At 42.6% G+C, this 20,559-nt stretch overlaps 1 protein-coding gene across 4 annotated transcripts in view; it reads right to left on the bottom strand.

Annotated features, from left to right (window-relative positions):
* Positions 1-2,694: 2,694 nt before the first annotated feature.
* The window catches only part of LOC115134106 (liprin-beta-1-like), a 54,125-nt gene continuing 36,260 nt past the window's right edge, over positions 2,695-20,559 (bottom strand). For all 4 annotated transcript variants that reach the window (XM_029667752.2, XM_029667751.2, XM_029667754.2 and 1 more), the window contains 18 exons: positions 19,961-20,022; positions 19,782-19,863; positions 19,319-19,464; positions 18,795-18,907; positions 18,236-18,292; positions 18,035-18,095; positions 14,482-14,659; positions 9,725-9,884; positions 9,116-9,253; positions 8,553-8,703; positions 7,599-7,710; positions 7,260-7,348; positions 6,991-7,113; positions 6,612-6,737; positions 6,211-6,399; positions 5,859-6,023; positions 5,456-5,521; positions 2,695-4,112 (listed from right to left, as the gene is read on the bottom strand). In XM_029667752.2, the coding sequence (XP_029523612.1) occupies positions 4,029-4,112; positions 5,456-5,521; positions 5,859-6,023; positions 6,211-6,399; positions 6,612-6,737; positions 6,991-7,113; positions 7,260-7,348; positions 7,599-7,710; positions 8,553-8,703; positions 9,116-9,253; positions 9,725-9,884; positions 14,482-14,659; positions 18,035-18,095; positions 18,236-18,292; positions 18,795-18,907; positions 19,319-19,464; positions 19,782-19,863; positions 19,961-20,022 (2,102 nt within the window). In that variant the 3' untranslated portion in view covers positions 2,695-4,028. The remainder of the gene's footprint in view (positions 4,113-5,455; positions 5,522-5,858; positions 6,024-6,210; positions 6,400-6,611; positions 6,738-6,990; positions 7,114-7,259; positions 7,349-7,598; positions 7,711-8,552; positions 8,704-9,115; positions 9,254-9,724; positions 9,885-14,481; positions 14,660-18,034; positions 18,096-18,235; positions 18,293-18,794; positions 18,908-19,318; positions 19,465-19,781; positions 19,864-19,960; positions 20,023-20,559) is intronic.

Below are 20,559 nucleotides of genomic sequence, written 5' to 3' on the forward strand. Positions count from 1 at the left end.
TTAGTTATGTCACTTATATGGCCTATTTATCACCCTAATCTTCTACATTTGCACACACTGTACATAGATTGTTCTATTGTGTTATTGACTGTACGTTTGTTTATCCCATGTGTAACTCTGTGTTGTTTTTGTCTAACTGCTTTGCTTTTCCTGGCCAGGTTGCAGTTGTAAATGAGAACTTGTTCTCAACTGGCCTACCTGGTTAAATAAAGGTGAAATAAAAATAAATAAAAAGGACCCCCCCCCAGGCCCCAGAACCAGTCCACCCCAAGCAACAGGCTCTGCTGTTTGGTCATCTTTCTGGTGACAATACAGTTGTAGAGACCCCGCTCTATGCAGGAAAAGATGAACTGGACCAGGAAGATGTCATTGGGGGTGCCCAGGCTGGGTTGTAGCTGGTTCTGGGGGTCCTGGAAATCCAGGGAGTTCCTCAACTGGCCGGCTACATAGAGAGATGCCTGGGACAAGACCTCAGACTTGATGTCCCTCTGCCTCAGGATCTCCTCAGCCAGTTCCTGAGTCTCCCAGGCCCATATTGGTAGCAATCATCAACCTATTCTACTGAAATCTCAAATCTCAAATTTAACCTAGAGCAAACATTTTAGTCTACAGTCGTGGCCAAAAGTTTTGAGAATGACAAATATTAATTTCCACAAAGTTTGCTGCTTCAGTGTCTTTAGATATTTTTGTCAGATGTTACGATGGAATATTGAAGTATAATTGCAAGCATTTCACAAGTGTCAAAGGCTTTTATTGACAACTACATGAAGTTGATGCAAAGAGTCAATATTTGCAGTGTTGACCATTCTTTTTCAAGACCTCTGCAATCCGCCCTGGCATGCTGTCAATTAACTTCTGGGCCACATCCTGACTGATGGCAGCCCATTCTTACATAATCAATGCTTGGAGTTTGTCAGAATTTGTGTGTTTTTGTTTGTCCACCTGCCTCTTGAGGATTGACCACAAGTTCTCAATGGGATTAAGGTCTGGGGAGTTTCCTGGCCATGGACCCAAAATATCAATTTTTTGTTCTCCGAGCCACTTAGTTATCACTTTTGCCTTATGACAAGGTGCTCCATCATCAATACCTTGGATAGGATAAAGTAATCCTTCTCACCCCCTTAAAAGATTTAGATGCACTATTGTAAAGTGGCTGTTCCACTGGATGTCTTAAGGTGAACGCACCAATTTGTAAGTCGCTCTGGATAAGAGCGTCTGCTAAATGACTTAAATGTAATGTAAATGTAAATGTAATGCTGGAAAAGGCATTGTTCATCACCAAACTGTTCCTGGATGGTTGGGAGAAGTTACTCTCGCAGGATGTGTTGGTACCATTCTTTATTCATGGCTGTGTTCTTAGGCAAAATTGTGAGTGAGCCCATTCCCTTGGCTGTGAAGCAACCCCACACATGAATGGTCTCAGGATGCTTTACTGTTGGCATGACACAGGACTGATGGTAGCGCTCGCCTTGTCTTCTCCGGACAAGCTTTTTTCCGGATGCCCCCAACAATCGGAAAGGGGATTCATCAGAGAAAATGACTTTACCCCAGTCTTCAGCACTCCAATCCCTGTACCTTTTGCAGAATATCAGTATGTCCCTGATGTTGTTTTTCCTGGAGAGAAGTGGCTTCTTTGCTGCCCTTCTTGACACCAGGCCATCCTCCAGAAGTCTTCACATCACTGTGCGTGCAGATGCACTCACACCTGCCTGCTGCCATTCCTGAGCGAGTTTCCTTGCAGGTAACCATGGTTGACAGAGGAAGAACAATGATTCCAAGCACCACCCTCCTTTTGAAGCTTCCAGTCTGTTATTCGAACTCAATCAGCATGACAGAGTGATCTCCAGCCTTGTCCTCGTCAACACTCACACCTGTGTTAACGAGAGAATCACTGACATGATGTCAGCTGGTCCTTTTGTGGCAGGGCTGAAATGCAGTGGAAATGTTTTGGGGGGATTCAGTTCATTTGCAAGGCAAAGAGGGACTTTGCAATTAATCTGATCACTCTTCATAACATTCTGGAGTATATGCAAATTGCCATCATACAAACTGAGGCAAATTAATATTTGTGTCATTCTCAACTTTTGGCCACGACTGTAGAGCTAATGAAAAAGTGTTTCCCCCATCAGAGACAACATTTTAAAGACAATCAAAAATACTAAAACCATTTACAAGACTCGTAGATGAATTGTGTTATTTTCCTTCAATGAAACCTCTAGTCATTCCTTCAGCACCAATATATCATGCTGGAAGATCAAGAGGATTTCCATGCAAAACACATTGTTCAGACTAAATCAATAGCAGCCAGCTGTGAATGAGGTGGCTCAGTTATGGTTTCACATGAATAGCATACTTTACTTCTGCCTGAACAGAACTGGAGGAGCAATGATCCTGCCCCTAATGTATTTTATTTTTAATGCGTGTAAATGTGTTCATGTTCATCATGCTGCAAATAATAGCTTGTCAAACCTTTAATTTAAAGTGCACACAATGGGTAGGATACAGTGTACACAGTTGTTCAATTTGGGCAACTACTAACAAAAATAAGGGTCTGTACGTGTTGACAAAAATATGGGTCTGTACGAACATGGATGCTTTTAAATGGTATTGAATCTGCACTGCTGAGCAAAATTTACCCATACACTTTATGTTCTACATTTCCAAGCCTCCTATTTGAGCATTGAAAGACATCACTTGGTTTAAATTACTTTATTAACCCTAGAAATGGGTAAAACCTCAACCAGTACACAGTATACACTTTCTTCTCATGTGGTTAGGGCGTTCCATAATAGTATCTTTGCTTTTGAGACATTCTTGCATTGCTTCAGCTCTCTCAACATGCTACAACGTAGCCTGGGTGCCAGTCGCTTTCTACTCTGTCAACTCCTTGTCACTCCAAACAATATGTTTGGCATGACAATTCCATTAGGAGTTGGCAAGAGAGCAGAAACAGACAGGCACCCAGGCTAGCTACAATACTCGGAAAATAACTATGCTATTTGGCCATTTTTAAGAATAGTTCTCAGTACAATGATAAAACAAAGTCTGTCTTCTGTTGGCAGGTGTACAACATTTTGGCTACAAGAAAGGCTTCAATAACATGCAATGATGACACTTAACAGGAATCAAATGCATTGAACTGTGTAAATGACTTAAATGTAAATGTAAATGTATTGTCCTAAAATGCATACAGTACGGCATTGGTGCCAATGCATGCAAAGAAACACAATTACTGGGAGTGTCTAGGATATGGCGCGATATGTTGAAAGTATAGTAATGATGCAGCTAATAGTCTGGTTTTCTGCATAAACCATATCAACTGTTTTGGGGCATACCACTTAACTTGGGCAAATCTGCACAGCATATACCGTTATTTTTCTGTTGACAGTAACTTTGTTCAAAAGCCAAATATATTCTTTAAAATGATATATTAGATTTTGCAATAGTCCTATAGTACATCTTACTGTAAAAAAAAAAGTGTATCAGATATTGATATTAATACTTAATTCCACAGAAAGATGGCCAGTATACAAACAAGGATTACACATGTCTCCAGTATCCAGCTGGTAGGCAAACTATGGTGGTGTATTGTTTTGAAATACATCCTCTCCCAATAGGTCAGTTAAAATGGATTGGCACCTTACAAAAACAGAGGAGTGTGTCAGTTCACATGACATCAGACATAGTCTTGTATTTCTTTAAAATCTAGATTTGTTTTATACCTCATCTAAAATACTAAAAGTAGATCTGGTGCTTGCTCTGCGAGGGTTGTAGGGGTTACGGTGAAGTCTGGAGTGTGTGCTAGTGGAGGACCCGGGTTGAAATCCGTTGAGCGTTTGCTTTAGCCTGCCTGGAGTGCTAGATGGGCAGACTTTTCTATTCCCATTGTATTCCAACAGGCAAGCTCAACCAAGCACAGCTGAAGTATTTGAAATGATTTCAAATAGTATTTGAATCCTGGTCTGCTAGTGGAGACTGTTTCGTTCACAACGGCACTCGGGAACAGGGTCACATGCCGACGGTCAGCGTCACATGTTGGAATCGTCATCTGTTATGCTGGGGTTGGGCGAGTTGGAGATCTCCTTGAAAAATTCATCGTCTTTCAGCATGCTCTGGAAACACAGGGACACAATGCATGAAATAAGAAATTAATACTGGAGAAGAAATGTAAGAACTTAGAGGTCGACCGATTAACCGGAATGGCCGATTTCAAGTTATAACAATCGGATAAATTAAAAAAAAAAAACTTTAATTAACTAGGCAAGTCAGTTAAGAACACATTCTTATTTTCAATGACGGCCTAGGAACAGTGGGTTAACTGCCTTGTTCAGGGGCAGAACGACAGATTTTCACCTTGTCAGCTCGGGGAATCCAATCTTGGAACCTTACAGTTAACTAGTCCAACGCTCTAACCACCTGCCTCTCATTGCACTCCACGAGGAGCATGCCTGTTACGCAAATGCAGTAGAAGCCAAGGTAAGTTGCTAGCTAGCATTAAACTTATCTTATAAAAAAACAATAAATTAATCACTAGTTATAACTACACACGGTTGATGATATTACTAGTTTATCTAGCGTGTCCTGCGTTGCATATAAACGATGCAACGCTGGGGGTTGATTTTTATTGATGTATTATACTAAGTTAAAATAAGTGTTCATTCAGTATTGTTGTAATTGTCATTATTACAAATTAAAAATAAATTTAAAAAAAGAGGCCGATTAATAGGTATCGGCTCTTTTTGGTCCTCCAATAATCGGCATCGGCGTCGAAAAATCATAATCGGTCGACCTCTAGAACCTATATTTATGTCACAAATGCCTTATATATTTATACCGTGCCTTCAGAAAGTATTCATACGCCTAGACTTATTCCACAAATTAAAATTGATTTAAAAGATGCTTTTATCTCACCTATTTACACACAATACTCAATAATGACAAAGTTTAAAACATGTTTGCAAATGTATTGAAAATGAAATATGCCTCGTCACAATTCTAGTTCCTTGGACTTCATGGTATAGTTTCTGCTCTGACAACTTTGGGACCTTTTCTAGAAAGGTGTTTCTTTCTAAATCATGTCCAAACAACTGAATTGGCCACAGGTGGACTCCAACCAAGTTCTCGTGACATCTCAACGATGATCAAAAGACAACGGATGCACAGGAGCTCATTTTGGAATGTCATAGCATAGGGGTGTGAATACTTATGTAAATGAGAAATCTTGATTTCATTTTCAATACATTTGCTAAAATAAAAACATGTTTTCAATTTGGCATTATGGGTAGTGTGTAGATGAAAAAACATTTTTTCACCAATTTTGAAGTCATTTTTTTGGTAAAACATCAAGTGGTATGAATACTTCCTGAAGGCACCGTAGCGCTTATACCCTAAATATTGTTATCCACAAACCATATCAACATAACACTTAAGCACAATTAAAACAGAAAAAAATTACCGTCAAGTTTTGGATGCCCTCGGAGAAAGCTCCGATCTGCCTCACAGTTCCCTCTGAGTCCTCCATCTGCAATAACAGATATGGTTTGACACAACACCATTACTAAGAAGACCTGTCTGTGCAGCTGCTCTGAGCGAATATAGAAACTAGGCAGTGCTGCCATCTCCTGTTACGGCAGTGAACGACCAAAAAGGTCTGTATGTAATACAGGCAGACTGGAAACATTGAGTAGAGAACAATCTAAAAGGTGGAGGTTGAATCTGGAGCTTGAACTTATTAAGTGTGTACTGAGCACCATGCAACCTTTACAGAGAAATGCTTTGCCAAAATGCTTGGTCTGACAACGACCATAGGAGTTGGCAAGACAGCACAAACAGACTTAGGACCAGACTAAAAAGTTGACCTGCTCTAGCCGGTCAATGTCGTCCTCGTAGAGCTGAAGCTCATAGCCTTTCTGGAAGCTACGTCCCTTTGGCATCTCCACGTCCATGGGGCAGACATACTCCTCATTGTCATCCTGCCTCTTCTTCCTCAGGCTGCCGAAGCTCCCGAACGACATCTTCCTCGGCTGGTGGGAACAGATTTCTCAAATGATTATAAATTGAGACCACAGCTCATAACCAAAACCAGTGTCAAATACATGAAAACAATCTTACCACACCCAAACACACGTCTTCATCACTCCTTACCAAAAACCATGGTTGCATCCAAAATGCGCCCTATTCCCTATATTGTGCATTACTTTAGACCCCTACCTTGACCTTGGCGGTGGCGGTGAGCAGGGTGTAGTCGGGATTCTCCAGACAATCCTGTTTGAGCCCCTGGGCCTCAGAGCCCACCAGCAGGTTGAAGTGGGTGGCCAGATGCCTCCGCAGCAGGGTCTTGTTGGGGGGAATGTTCAGCAGCAGGGCCATAGTCTCCACGTTGAACCGTGGCTCCAGCACCTGGGGGAAGAGGGAACATTATGAGATGTGAGCTAGGTTGAGTCGCATCCCATTCTAAGATAAAACCCCATTGTCATTTCTATGTAGTCTCCAACTGGTTTTAGGCATTTAGTAATTTTTCAAAAACAACAAAAAACATTGGTCTTATTTTACCAAGACCACTGTGGGCCACATTAAACCTGATCACAGGCTCTCTGATAATTCTCTCTCACCATGAGTCCCCCGTGCACGCCGCTGCCCCTCAGGTTGGGGGCATACTCCGCCAGGTCCACTGATCTCAGCCATTCCATCACTCTGTGATTGGTCCACTGGGAGATCTCTGCTGGCGTGATGTTGTTCTGACCAATCAGGAGACAGAGAGAGAAAAAAATTGGTCTGTTTATCAACAGACCAAATGATTGTACACCAATATTTGTTAAATACTTGTTTAGCTTGAAGAAGTACATAAAAAGTGACTAGTGTTCATGTATTCCTGGAACCAGGGTTGTCTTCATTAGGGCACACACTGGAAAACTATTTAAAACATTTGCAACAGAAATAAAAAAAGTTTTCTTCTATTTGGGGACTACTGAAAACAACCGGTGGACCTACCTCGTCAGAGGGCCGTCGGCGCAGGCAGTTGGGCTCGTAGTTGTTGAGGCGCAGCACCTGAATGGCTCTCTTGATGCTGAGGTGGTGGAGCACACTGCCCACCTTCAGAGATAGCAGGTCATTCTGACAGAGGACACAGGTGCAATAATGTTAAAAAGAATGTCAGGTCAGATGGAAATAGTTAGCAGGCTCTGAATCTGATCAGGTCTATCCATGCATGGCCTGAGGACAGGAGTGTCAGTGTGTGCGTGTCTCTCTTCGACACTCACTACTGTCATGTAGTGTAGCATGCGGCCGTCCACCCTCCCCTCATCAAACTGGGTCTTATACTGAGGCAGGCCAATGTCATCCAGCCACCCTATGGGAGGAGATGAGAGAGAGAGAGGGGGGGGGGGGGGGGGGGATCTGTCAACCTGCCAGTCAAAGTCCACATTAGAAATCAAATAATCAAAATGTACATCTCGAGAGCACTTGAATCAAATTCAGGACTTGTTAATTGGATTACAATTAATTTGAAACGCCCACCATATAATTGACAACATGAAATGTTAAGCATAGTAAAACCCCAGTATTAACCATGACTCCCATACTGGCATTCATTTACTCACTGGTAACCCAGTTGTAGTCCAGTTTGCCCTTGTTGTCATCCTCCTCAGAGCCCAGGGCCTGCAGGGCCAGTTGGAGCTTCTTCCTGTGCAGCGGGTGTTTAATGCCCAGCTCCTAAACAAACAAAAAAACACACACACAACAACCACCCAGAGCCACACCCCCAGGACAGAACAGAGGATTAGTTCCATCCACTTTCTCTGGTCATAGAGTACAGTATTTTTGGCCAGAGTATAAAGAGAGGCAGTGCCTAGGTTAACCATAAATGAAAATATTATTCATTCAGCACTTTATGTGTAAAGTCACCCTTAGTGACCCAATCCCTTACAGGATGATTTGAACCCAATCCCTTACAGGATGATTTGAACCCAATCCCTTACAGGATGATTTGAACCCAATCCCTTACAGGATGATTTGAACCCAATCCCTTACAGGATTATTTGAACCCAATCCCTTACAGGATTATTTGAACCCAATCCCTTACAGGATTATTTGAACCCAATCCCTTACAGGATTATTTGAACCCAATCCCTTACAGGATTATTTGAACCCAATCCATTACAGGATTATTTGAACCCATCCCTTTACAGGATTATTTGAACCCATCCCTTACAGGATTATTTGAACCCATCCCTTACAGGATTATTTGAACCCATCCCTTACAGGATTATTTGAACCCATCCCTTACAGGATTATTTGAACCCATCCCTTACAGGATTATTTGAACCCATCCCTTACAGGATTATTTGACACATATTTAAGGTCCTTAACATACAGTAGAGTGAATAGATCAACAAATGTTTTACACCTCGGTAGCGTCAACCACAACCCTAATGGGGCGAATTGCCTCATAGGGGATCAATACAAATGACATCTGGCTGTACTGCGGAGTCCAAGTGTTTTTATTCATACAGGTTAGTCTCATTGAGATACAATCTTTCCTGCTCAGTGCTCACCCTCTCTAGGTCCTGCTGTGAGCCCTGCAGCAGAGTCTGTCCAGAAGAGATCCACACGCGGGCCATGTTCAGGTAGAGCCCCAGTCCCTGCTCCTGCAGCCAGTCACACACCTGCTCCTTGGACCAGCGGGCAAACGGGGTGTCCAGGTCACTACGAGCGAAAGAATGAGGACATGCTGGCTTAACGTGGGCCACCCGTTCATAAAGGAAGACAGTATTGCCTTCTAACAATGACTTGACCATGGTAGGACGCAAAACCGGACTAGTTTAGATTCAACTTCCTTTTTATCACATAGCCTGGTCCCAGATCTGGCTAGGCTCTCTATGCCTGTAGGAGTTGGCAAGAAATCACCAACAAATCTGGGACCAGGCTACATGATTGGATAAGAGTAGTGTAAGAGAAAGTCATTTCTAGCATTGTTTTTCCTCTGTGTATTTCAGAACACAGAAGCTAAAGGAAAGCCAAGTGACGCACATTATGTTTCTCAGTGCTCAACGGGAGTGCACTGAGCACAAAAACTTGTTTCTCATTAATTCAAGGTGAAATCACAGTGCACACTAACTTCTTGGGTAATCGCTGTAGGTCACGGGACCAGCCCAGTCTGGGACCTGCTGTGGCTCGGACTCCGCCTCTCTTGAACTCGACCGCCTCTGATAGGTTGTCATCCAGGTTGAATGTGGTGGACTGACTTCTCCTCAGCCTTAATTTGTTTTTACAAAAAATTCAAATACATAATTTAAATTCAAGTCTGGTCATGGTTGAAAGTTAAGCACTTATGACTCCAAACGAATGTACCATGGTTGCGGTGGGGTTAGCATAGCTGAAAGATTTTTTTATTTTTTATTATAAAAGAATACACAAAACATGTTTCTCTTCCTTATATTGCCAGCTTAGTTTTTTGATTAGTCAAGACTTAATTCAGAGTTTTAAATCAGATCAATATTAACCAGGGTTGTATTCATTAGGGCACACCGTAGCTAAATGTTTTGCAACAGAAAACAAAAAAATAAGCATTTTGTATTGAACAAGTTCAAGTACTCCCTCCCCGTTTCAGTCAGTTTCCTTCTGTTTTGGTGCCTAATGAAAATGACCCAGGCACCCAAAACTCAATATTGATGTCTTACAGGACAGTGTCATCAAGAGTTCTGTACCAAACAACTTTAACACTTACTTTCCAAAGAGCCCCTTGATTCCCTTGGACTTCTTCTTGCACTCAGGGGATGTAGTGGAGGTCACACTGGTCAGTGTGTTGGTGCTGTCGCTGTTGGCTGACCTCTGGGGTAGACCGGCCAGGTCCAGATGGTCAGTGCCCTCCTCTCGCTCTGTCTCAGCTGTAGAAACAGGACATCAGCAATGACAACAGGACATCAGCACCGCCATGTCACCATGGTGACAGTCACGGGGTGCATCCAAAATAGCATCCTTTTGGCTCTGGTCAAAAGTGGTACAATATAAAATCAGGTGTAGGATCTTAAATTGATCTTCCTGTTGTTTACATTTACATTTAAGTCATTTAGCAGACGCTCTTATCCAGAGCGACTTACAAATTGGTGCTTTCACCTTATGACATCCAGTGGAACAGCCACTTTACAATAGTGCATCTAGGTCTTTTAAGGGGGGGTGAGAAGGATTACTTTATCCTATCCTAGGTAGGAAATGTTCTGCACAGCAGGAAATGCAAACTTGTAGGTTTAAAAAGGATTCTAAATGTGTAATTTTCACTTTAAAATGTAAGACTTGATTTGCCCCAAATAAAAATGTATCGACCCCTACAAAAATATCCATTCATTATAATCCACATTTACTGTTGCTGCAGGATTACTTTCTTGCTGTGAAAAACCGGTCAAAGATTCCTCACCTGTAGGGAATAGGATGTCATTTCAGATGCAGCCATGCACAGATATCTACATCTCAGGGCCAGAGGCTGTGGCCCAGAAACACCCTATAGCCAGCCACACAACTCCCAGACAGAGAAATCATAGGGATGGTATAACACTAATACCAAGGCAATGCTACTCACTTTTTATTATCTATGCATAGTCACTTCACCCCCACCTACATGTACAAATGACCTCAACTAACCTGTACCCCCACACACTGACTCAGTACCGGTGTCCCCTGTATATAGCCTCATTATTGTTATTTTATTGTGTTACTTTAGTTTATTTGGTAAATATTTTCTTAACTATTTCTTGAACTGCACTGGTGGTAAAGGTCTTGTAAGTAAGCATTTCACATACTTGTTGTATTCAGCACGTGGCAAATAAAGTTGGATTTGAATCTGTTAATATCTGCATGCAATGGAGTGGAGACTCATGAAGCACTAAAGAGTTATTTTTATTTTAGTTGCAGTCAAAGACTAGTTGTGCACTGGTGTATAGGCAAAACATGCATACAATTCAAATGTCAATATTATACTTGAGATATTGGAGGCATCCTAAATCTTGAACAGTGTTTATTTATTGAACCTTTATTTAACTAGGCAAGTCAGTTCAGAACAAATTCTTATTTTACAATGACGGCCACTCCCAGGTCAAACCCTCCCCTAACCCGGACGACGCTGGGTCAATTGTGCATCACAACCGATCAGGGCCGGTTGTGTATCACAACCGATCACGGCCAGTTGTGATACAGCCCGGAATCAAACCAGGGTCTGTACTGACGTCTCTATCACGGAGATGGAGTGCCTTAGACAGCTGCGCCACTCGGGAGCTAAAGAGTGTAATTCATGCACACACACATATTCCTAAATGAGACTCACTAGGCCTCTGGTTACAGCATGCATGACCGCTTCACTGAACTCAACTTGTACATGAGAGAGTGAGGTGGTCTAAGTTTGGAAACCACAACATAATCAGTATCTAACTGTGTTTAGTGGGTTTAAGAAAAAGGTTATTTGAATATTTGGAGTTGAATTTAGCTTTCAGGAATAGTGAACAGCATATCAACTGATAAGAGCCAAAACATCAGGAAGAACATAACATTCAAATAAAGAAATGTACTTCATGAAGACTATCAGGGAACATCACTGCAGATGACATCTGGTTATAAAACCGGGATATGGTTTGTTGCGAGGGGAGTTTGAACAGAAATAGAAATGAGCATATACAAGCAGTTTGCCGACACACAGAACAAAACATACAAAAAAGGCTCCGATCTTTGATGTTATCCAGCCATGTTGCAAAGCTGTTTGCCTCTGAACAATTGCTGGTAACATGGGTGTGGTTGCATGTGAGGATGTCTACTGTAGCTACTGTAGAATTATATACCAAAATAGCAGCAACGATAATGCCTTGCCATGGTTGCCGGAGAGTAAGTAACCTCTTTTCAAATGTTTAGAGTGGAAATTCAAACCTATGTGAGAACTCCCAAGTTATATCTACATGAGCATGCTTCATTAAGTCTTGAAATAACAAGGTCACCACCAACACCTAGCATAAGACTTTGGTTAATCATGAATTATATATATATATATATTCCTACCCTTACATCTCTATCAACACCAGCATGCTTAAAGAATATGTAGAAGTCACCTTCAACTCATATTCCATATAGAGCGATCACCCAACAAAGAAAGAAACTGTACATTTAACTAAGTCTGGGGAGAATCATGATTTATGAAATTAAATTACAAAAGACAGTTCAACTCACATAACATTTGTGAGTTAAGTGAAAGTAGAAATTCAACAGTTGGTTGAGGAGTTGGTTGCGAGGGTTTGGGAAGGAAGGGGACGGAGGGAATGTTATGAGGTCAAGGGTCATATCCAGTAGTGGTAAATCCCCCAGCGAGGCCATACTGCTGCCCTGCCTTGCCCTGAGGACATGATGGCTCCATTATACTGTACCTAGCATAGGCGCACTCGCACTCCGGCTACGATCTTCACAATGTGTTACAGAAAGCAGACATGACATGAGAGGAACAAGACAGAGGTCAAAGGTTACCGAAGGGAAAAAACAACAGGGGAGAGTCACAGTATAACGGTAGGAGGAGGAGACAGATACGATACATATGTAACACAACTACAAAGCGCACACACTGTAGGCTACATTTTCATAATTAGACCGAGAGACGTTTCTGGGACTAGTCATTATGGTGTTCGTATGTATTTTAACTATGGGTGTGGTTTTGGAGAACATAAAAAATAAATAAAATAAAAACATTAAAAGCTACATAGAAAAAGCAAGCTCTTTGTTAAGAACTGCTCAGACTTCAGAATAAACCAAAAGGCTGTGCAGCGCTGTAATGGTAACATTCTCCAGCACGTCACATACGACACTGTTTCCACCATTTCTCTCACTTGCCTGTCTACCCCTCTAAGTTCCTTACTGTCTGAATTAAGTGGCAGAAACACCAAAAATATATATACACTATATATACACAAAAGTATGTGGACATCCCTTCAAAATAGTGGATTTGGCTACACCCATTGCTGACAGGTGTATCAAATCGAGCACAAAGCCATAACATCTCCAGAGACAACCATTGGCAGTAGAATGGCCTTACTGAGGAGCTCAATGACTTTCAATGTGGCACCGTCATAAGATGTCACTTTTCCAACAAGTCAGTTCGTCAAATGTCTGCCCTGCTACAGCTGCCCCGGTCAACTGGAAGTGCCGTTATTGTGAAGTGGAAATGACTAGGAGCAACAACGGCTCAGCCGCTAAGTGGTAGGCCACACAAGCTCACAGAACAGGACCGGAAAAAACGTCTGTCCTTGGTTGCAACAATCACTACAGAGTTCCAAACTGCCTCTGGAAGCAATGTCAGCACAAGAACTGTTAGTCGGGAGATTCATGAAATGGGTTTCCATGGCCGAGCAGCCGCACACAAGCCTAAGATCACATGCGCAATGCCAAGCTTCGGCTGGAGTGGTGTAAAGCTCGCCGCCATTGGACTCAAGAGCAGTGGATAGATTTTCTCTGGAGTGATGACTCACGCTTCACCATCTTTCAGTCCAACGGACGAATCTGGACTTTGAGGATGCCAGGAGAACGCTACCTGCCCTAATGGATAGTGCCAACTGTAAAGTTTGGTGGAGGAGGAATAATGGCCTTGGGCTGTTTTTAATGGTTTTGGCTCCTTCGTCCCAGTGAAGGGTAATCTTAATGCTATAGCATACAATGACATTCTAGACAATTCTGTGCTTCCAACTTTGTGGTAACAGTTTGGGGAAGTTTTCCTGTTTCAACATGACAATGCCCCCGTGCACAAAAAGGTCCATACAGAAATTGTTTGTCGAGATCGGTGTGGAAGAACTTGACTGGCCTGCACAGAGCCCTGACCTCCACTCCATCGAACGCCGACTGAATTGGAACAAAGACTGAGCCAGGCCTACACGCCTAACATCAGTGCCCAACTTCACTAATGCTCTTGTGGCTGAATGGAAGCAAGTCCCCACAGCAATGTTCCAACATCTAGTGGAAAGCTCTATCAGAAGAGTGGAGGTTGTTATAGCAGCAAAGGGGGATCAACTCCATATTAATGCCCATGATTTTGGAATGAGATGTTCGAAGAGCAGATGTCCACATACCTTTGGTAATTAAGTTATTTTTTTTAAGAAAAAAAAAGAAGACTACCATCTCACAAATCTAATCATACCTAACATGAAATGGTCAAAATGCACAAGATACCACATCATACAAGTGAAAAGAGCTCAAAAGAAGCAGAGTTATCAGGCAGAAACCAGTGAGTAGCAGTGTTATACAGTATCTGGGCCTAATTCATAAAGCATCTCAGAGTAGGAGTGCTAAACTAGGATCAGTTTGGCCTTTTAGATCTTAATGAATAAGATTATACGGGTGGGGAGGACCGGATCCTAGATCAGCACTCGTGGTCTGATACGCTTTGTGAATATGGGATCTGTTACCACAAAGCTTCCACCGGAGACCCAGAGTTCATCCACCCACACCAGGCCATCCATCTCTTACCCAGGTTAGGGGTGCTGGCAGTCCTCTTGCCTCCCTTGACCTTGAAGAAGCCCCGGCCAAAGGAGGAGCGAGCCTTCTTGTTACCGAAGCGGTCATCCTCCGTGGTCACGGGGTGAGACGAAGAGGGAGACTTGGGCGGGCGCTCGCTGATCTTACTGATCTCCTCCACAGCCTTATTCTGAACAGTAGCAGAAAATTTACATTTCAGTCATTTAGCAGACATTCTTATCCAGAGCAACTTACAATCAGTGCATTCAACTAAGGAAACAAACACATGACAATCATTGCAAGTCAAATTATTCTTCAAAATAGCCGCTATCTGCCAAATCAGTGCACACAACGCCAGAACCATGTCACATCAAACACGCAGTAACATATAAAACAATCTATGGGAAATTGGATTTGAAAATACCATACAGTGCAGAGTTGGCTTAAAGTGTAAAGTCATAAATTTCAATTGAATGTGATAAAAGGCAATCAAACACATGCAACGAAACCAAGGTGACACGCACACGGATGGGAATAAAACATTTTTTGCTGTTCGAGAGTACTCAGATTTTATTTCAAGTACTCAAATTAATAAATAAATATTTATTTATTTTATTTGTAACACGCAATGGAATTTCTCTCTGCGCATTTATGCATTTTTATTTAACTAGGCAAGTCTGTTAAGAACAAATTCTTATTTTCAATGACAGCCTAGGAACAGTGGGTTAACTGCTTTATTCAAGGGCAAAAAAACAACAGATTTTTACCTTGTCAGCTCGGGGATTTGATCCTGCAACCTTTTGGTAACTGGTCCAACGCTCTAACCACTAGGCTACCTGCCGCCCCAACAGATCGGAACAATGCCTAATTTATCATAACCATTACAGATAACACATCCCAATTGCCCCATATACTGTATGTTCAGTCAATAAAAAAGAAAGTGCCATTTAAGATTAATTTATTGAAAGCGTAATATCAACTTGTTATATAACATTGTGGAACACAATCTTCCAAAAGGCAGTAGCCTCAGTAGTGGAGATGAGCAGAGATGGGTGGGATGAGCTGAGGGAAGCTGAGGGTTGGGAGAGGAGTTGCTGGGCGGGGGATTGAATGATGGTCAAAGATAAAAGTATAAAAAATAAAAAGTCCAAATAAAACATAGTAAAAAAGTTTGAATGATACTGAAAGGCAGTGTTTTTACAGCTAATGCCGATTTGCCTGAGGCTGATGCCCGTGCAGGTGTTTGTACACATGCATATACACACACATGTAAATAGTGCCAGACATGCACTCAAACATATACAGTTGGCCTTGCTGTTATGATTTTAGTTGTCCTTTGTTTATTTGCATTGTTTTCTGTCTTGTCTTTTTCTCTCTTTAGTTCATTTTCTTGGTTGTTGGTGCATTGGGGGTGGGGAATGGAATTATTTGTATTTTTTTTCTTGGGGGGTGCCGACGACTGTGGGAGGGGTCTCGGATGGTTGAGGGGTGGCTCTTGGGGAACTGTGGGGGAGGGGAAATATTGGTGGATTCGGGTCCCCGGTTTTGGCCTTGTGGGAGATCTGTCGACGTGCCCTTGAGCAGGGCATTGACCCTGGATGCTTCTGTGTGTCACTCTGAATGGAAGTCTGTTGGATGACTGGTATGATGTAGTAGTTGAGCGGCCTCACTACAAGTATATTGTATGTTTTGGATATTCAATAAAATATAATGAAATAAATGAGGTAGTGGCGATAGCTTGTAGAAGCCTATGGCTGTACAATGGCATAGCCTTGTTTTGTTCATTTAGCAGACAAGACGCTCTTATTTCCAGTCAAGACACCCATTGTATGTTTGGGGAGTATGCATATGCTTAATGATTCTGATGAAAATACGCTCTGCTTGATCAACCTACCAGTTTTTGCATATTTTCCGTGTGGATCCTGTCCATGTTTAGGTGGGTTATAACCTAGGCCAGGGGTATTTAACATTATCCTACAAGGTCCAGAGCCTGCTGGTTTTCTGTTCTACCTGATAATTAATTGCAAGCACCTGGTGTCCCAGGTCTAAATCAGTCCCTGATTAGAGGGGAACAATAAAACAATGCAGTGAAACTGGCTTCGATGTCCAGAATTGAGTTTGAGGGGCCTAGGCTAGCCAAATCTAAATATCACTAGCAGTTCGCAAAGTAGCTTAAGCAGAAAATAGACGGGACAAAATTATTCCATAACTGCAGCTCGTTTTGGAACACATATTTCCTACTTCAATCAACCAGTCCATTTTGAATGTGTGATAAAACTGTCGTCATTTGGCAAGGAATGTAGCGTGTGTATCCCATCATTTAGATATATGTTTTTTATAGGCATTTACACAGAGTGTCCAAAACATTAGCAACACCTGCTCTTTCAATGACAGACTGAGCAGGTGAAAGCTATGATCCCTTATTGAGGTCAAATGTTAAATCCACTTCAATCAGTGTAGATGAAGGGGAGGAGACAGGTTAAAGAAGGATTTTTAAGCCTTGAGACATGGATTGTGTACGTGTGCCATTCAGAGGTTGAATGGGCAAGACAAGATTGAAGTGACTTTGAATGGGGTATGGCAGTTGGTGCCAGGTGCACCGGTTTGATTGTGTCAAGAACTGCAACGCTGCTGGGTTTTTCATGCTCAACATTTTCCTATGTGTATCAAGAAGGACATCCAGCCAACTTGACCCAACTGTGGGAAGCATTGGCTAGGGTCAAAGAAAATTTCACTTGCCACAAAGCACATTCCACCAAATAGTTTTACAGTATTTGAAAAAAATGTGAGCTCTCGTTAAAGATCAAGCTTTGTCGTCCATTCCAGTACCCATGTCCATCCCTACACACACACACTCATAAACATTAGCCTTACTGAGGATGCTAACCTTCAGGAGGCTTTCTAACAAGACGGAAGGAAGAGAATATAAAGAATGATAAAGAGAGGATGAGCAAAAAAGTGTCTGACTGAAATTTGGATAGAAGACCACAGAGAAAAGACTCTCCTCTGTTGGCTTTTCATCCATCAATGTAATCTGCCACAGATGAGATGGAGTGTTAGTGGTGAAATTCACTGAGGACTTTCAAATTCATCAGAAATCTCTGGGCCTCCCGGGTGGCGCAGTGCCACCAGAGACTCTGGGTTTGCGCCCAGGCTCTGTCGTAACCGGCCGCGACGTCAGTGGGGCGAGCGCCGTCCGGGTTAGGGAGGGATTGGCCGGTAGGGATATCCTTGTCTCATCACCCACCAGCGACTCCTGTGGCGGGCCGGGCGCAATGCATGCTAACCAAGGTTGCCAGGTGCACAGTGTTTCCTCCGACACATTGGTGCGGCTGGCTTCCAGGTTGGATGCGCTCTGTGTTAAGAAGCAGCTACATGCGGCTTGGTTGGGTTGTGTATCGGAGGACGCATGACTTTCAACCTTCGTCTCTCCCGAGCCCATATGGGAGTTGTAGCGATGAGACAAGATAGTAGCTACTAACAATTGGATATCACGAAATTGTGGAGAAAAAAGGGGGGTAAAATGTAAAAATATATATATAAAAAAAAATAGAAATCTCTTTACCTTTTCGCTGTTGCTGACATACAAGTTGTCCCGACTCCCTGAATTGGGGCTATCTAGGGTCCTGAAATGACAAAGCTCACAGTGAACATTAACAACATCTGGCCAACATATGTACTGAACTGCTGACCTTTGGGAGGAAGGAATTCTGACAGAAGCTTGAAGCGTACATGACATGCAGCTTCACACCATAGACATACTCACTGTGGAGTATCACATGAAAGGGGGGCCTCCTGTGACTCTTCCTGGCCCCCTGCCTTGCTGCAGGAAATAAACAGACAAGTGTTGGGATGCTAACCCGATGCTAACATGGACAAGCTGCGAGCAGTCTGCTGCACGCTATACTGTTTACTGGCTGTGGTCAAACCTGGGTGTGGAGGCTATAAATATTTGTCCAAGGAAGCCTTATTACTCATTCAAGCGGATTTATATACCCTTATGAGACACATTGGACCTTGTGGTGTCGACACGTCATCAGTTATGCCGCATTTATCATGCTACGGGCGAGATGAAGCATGAAAGCTCTCCTAGATATGGACCTTTTCCAAGGCCAGCCTCATTTCAGGAAGTAGGTCTACACCATAGCAAAAACAAAAGTTGACTAAAGTTAAGAATTGGGGAAATTCAGGTAGTTCCGTTCCTGTTTGGTTCCTAGCGAAAACACCATGTTGTTCTGGAAGAAATTTGGAAATTGTCCCACAGGTTTAAACAAAGCCTGTTGTTTCGAGGATTATAGAACATTATTATCTCTAGTTCAGCTCACCTCTCTGGTTCAGGTTGGTCCAGCTCTGGCCCCCTTTTTGGATCGCATGCTGACTGGACTGAAGGGCTGGGTGTGGGCGAAGACACTTCAGCAGCTCCATAGTGCATCTCCAGCTTCACAATGAAGCAGAGGCCCAAACGGGAAAGAACATTTAGTAAAGTACAACCGCCAAAAATGCCAGAGTTTACCTTTTTGTGTCAGTGTTGTCACAATTTAGTAGATTAAGGGTAACGAGCAGTAAAGATAATGCTTGTCATAATTCAAAACAGACAACCATCAAAAGTGTCACTGCAAAGTGATATTGAATGTTATCAACCTAATTTGACGAAGTGACAGTGACTCAACACCTCGTTCAAAAATGTGTAACTAGCTGTTTTATTGGTTGGAGGACATCTGAAGGCTTTGAGGTTTTCTGAGGACATTCATAGAAATATAATCTGTTCTGTGATCAGAGGGCCTTGACCCGTTCTAGTCAATATATTTCTATGAATGAAGTTTAGTAGTTATGACATGTCATCTTGTACCTCGTCTGGGCTTTTCCCTGCTACTTCCTCGTCTCCGGCTAGAGCGTGCCTCTCCGACTCCATGGCAACCAGGGTGGTTGTCATTGACATCACGGAGAGGGAGCTGTCGCTGTTACTCTCGTCACTCTCGCAGTCTTGGGTTTTCTCTGGAATGGAATATGAAAGTTATTTTTATCAGGCAGATATTTATGTAGCCCAGAGAGAGAGTTCAGAGTTGGCCATTCTATTGGAGCCCACTGCCAGATATGAGGCTTTGACGTTCATTTAAAAAAAATATTTACCTCAAGAAGATTTCTATCTGCTCTTACAAATCACTGCTAACATTCACAAGGTCACTCAGCATTGTTTGTAGTGTTACTTCTTTGATCTTGAACAAACAAACTACAGTATGATAAGAGTGTTTCTCGCCTAAAAAAATAGGTAATAGCACATTGTTTTAGAGAGAGAACAGTTTCTCTCAAACCTTTCTTCCCTTGCATTGAACTCCTGTCCTGGACCTTCTTGTAGCGCAGCAGCGACTGCCTCAACTCCTCAATTTTATGATCCTACAGGGGCAGAGGGGTCACAAAGATCAAACTTGACAAAACGAACCAACTAAGAATCATGATGGAGGGCGGTGGGGTCAACTGTAGTTTACTGTACCTTCTCCTCATTGGCTGCCATCAGTGATTCCACTGCTTTTTTCATTCTCTGCACTTCCACATCTGAAGGGTAAAGAAATAGATTTTTGCTAGAGAATATACAGCTGGGTCAACTCCGGGTAAAGGTATGTCTTGGGTCCTCTGACTAACTCATCCATAGTGATCTATGGTACAACAGTACATTATTTAGAGAGCTGTCAATATATATTAGTATCCAACAGCACTACCTAAACAGTCAGGGAGACCTCCTGGGGGACATTTTGACTCCCTATCCATGTAGTCTAACTACTTCCTAGCCTCACAGTGAAATAAGTACCACATCTAACAGTTGAGGGAACCTTGAGGTGAAGGATTTGGACTTGGTGGGTAAAACTATGTCAATGCGCTTTTCTATAGCTGTCACAATAAAGACACGAAGATGACAAGGATGATGGACTGACGATGAGGGTTAGCAGACAGCACTCTGGGTGTTGATGGAGAGAGCAAGTGGTGAGAGGAGAGAAGAGTAAGGAAAGGGTGAGAAGGAGAGGTCTGTGGTTGAAGGAGGTGTTGGTTGAAGGAGAAAGCAGGAAGATGGGAGAACAGACTGAACAGTGAGCG

Source organism: Oncorhynchus nerka, linkage group LG9a (assembly GCF_034236695.1).
Source record: "Oncorhynchus nerka isolate Pitt River linkage group LG9a, Oner_Uvic_2.0, whole genome shotgun sequence".
Lineage (NCBI taxonomy): Eukaryota > Metazoa > Chordata > Actinopteri > Salmoniformes > Salmonidae > Oncorhynchus > Oncorhynchus nerka.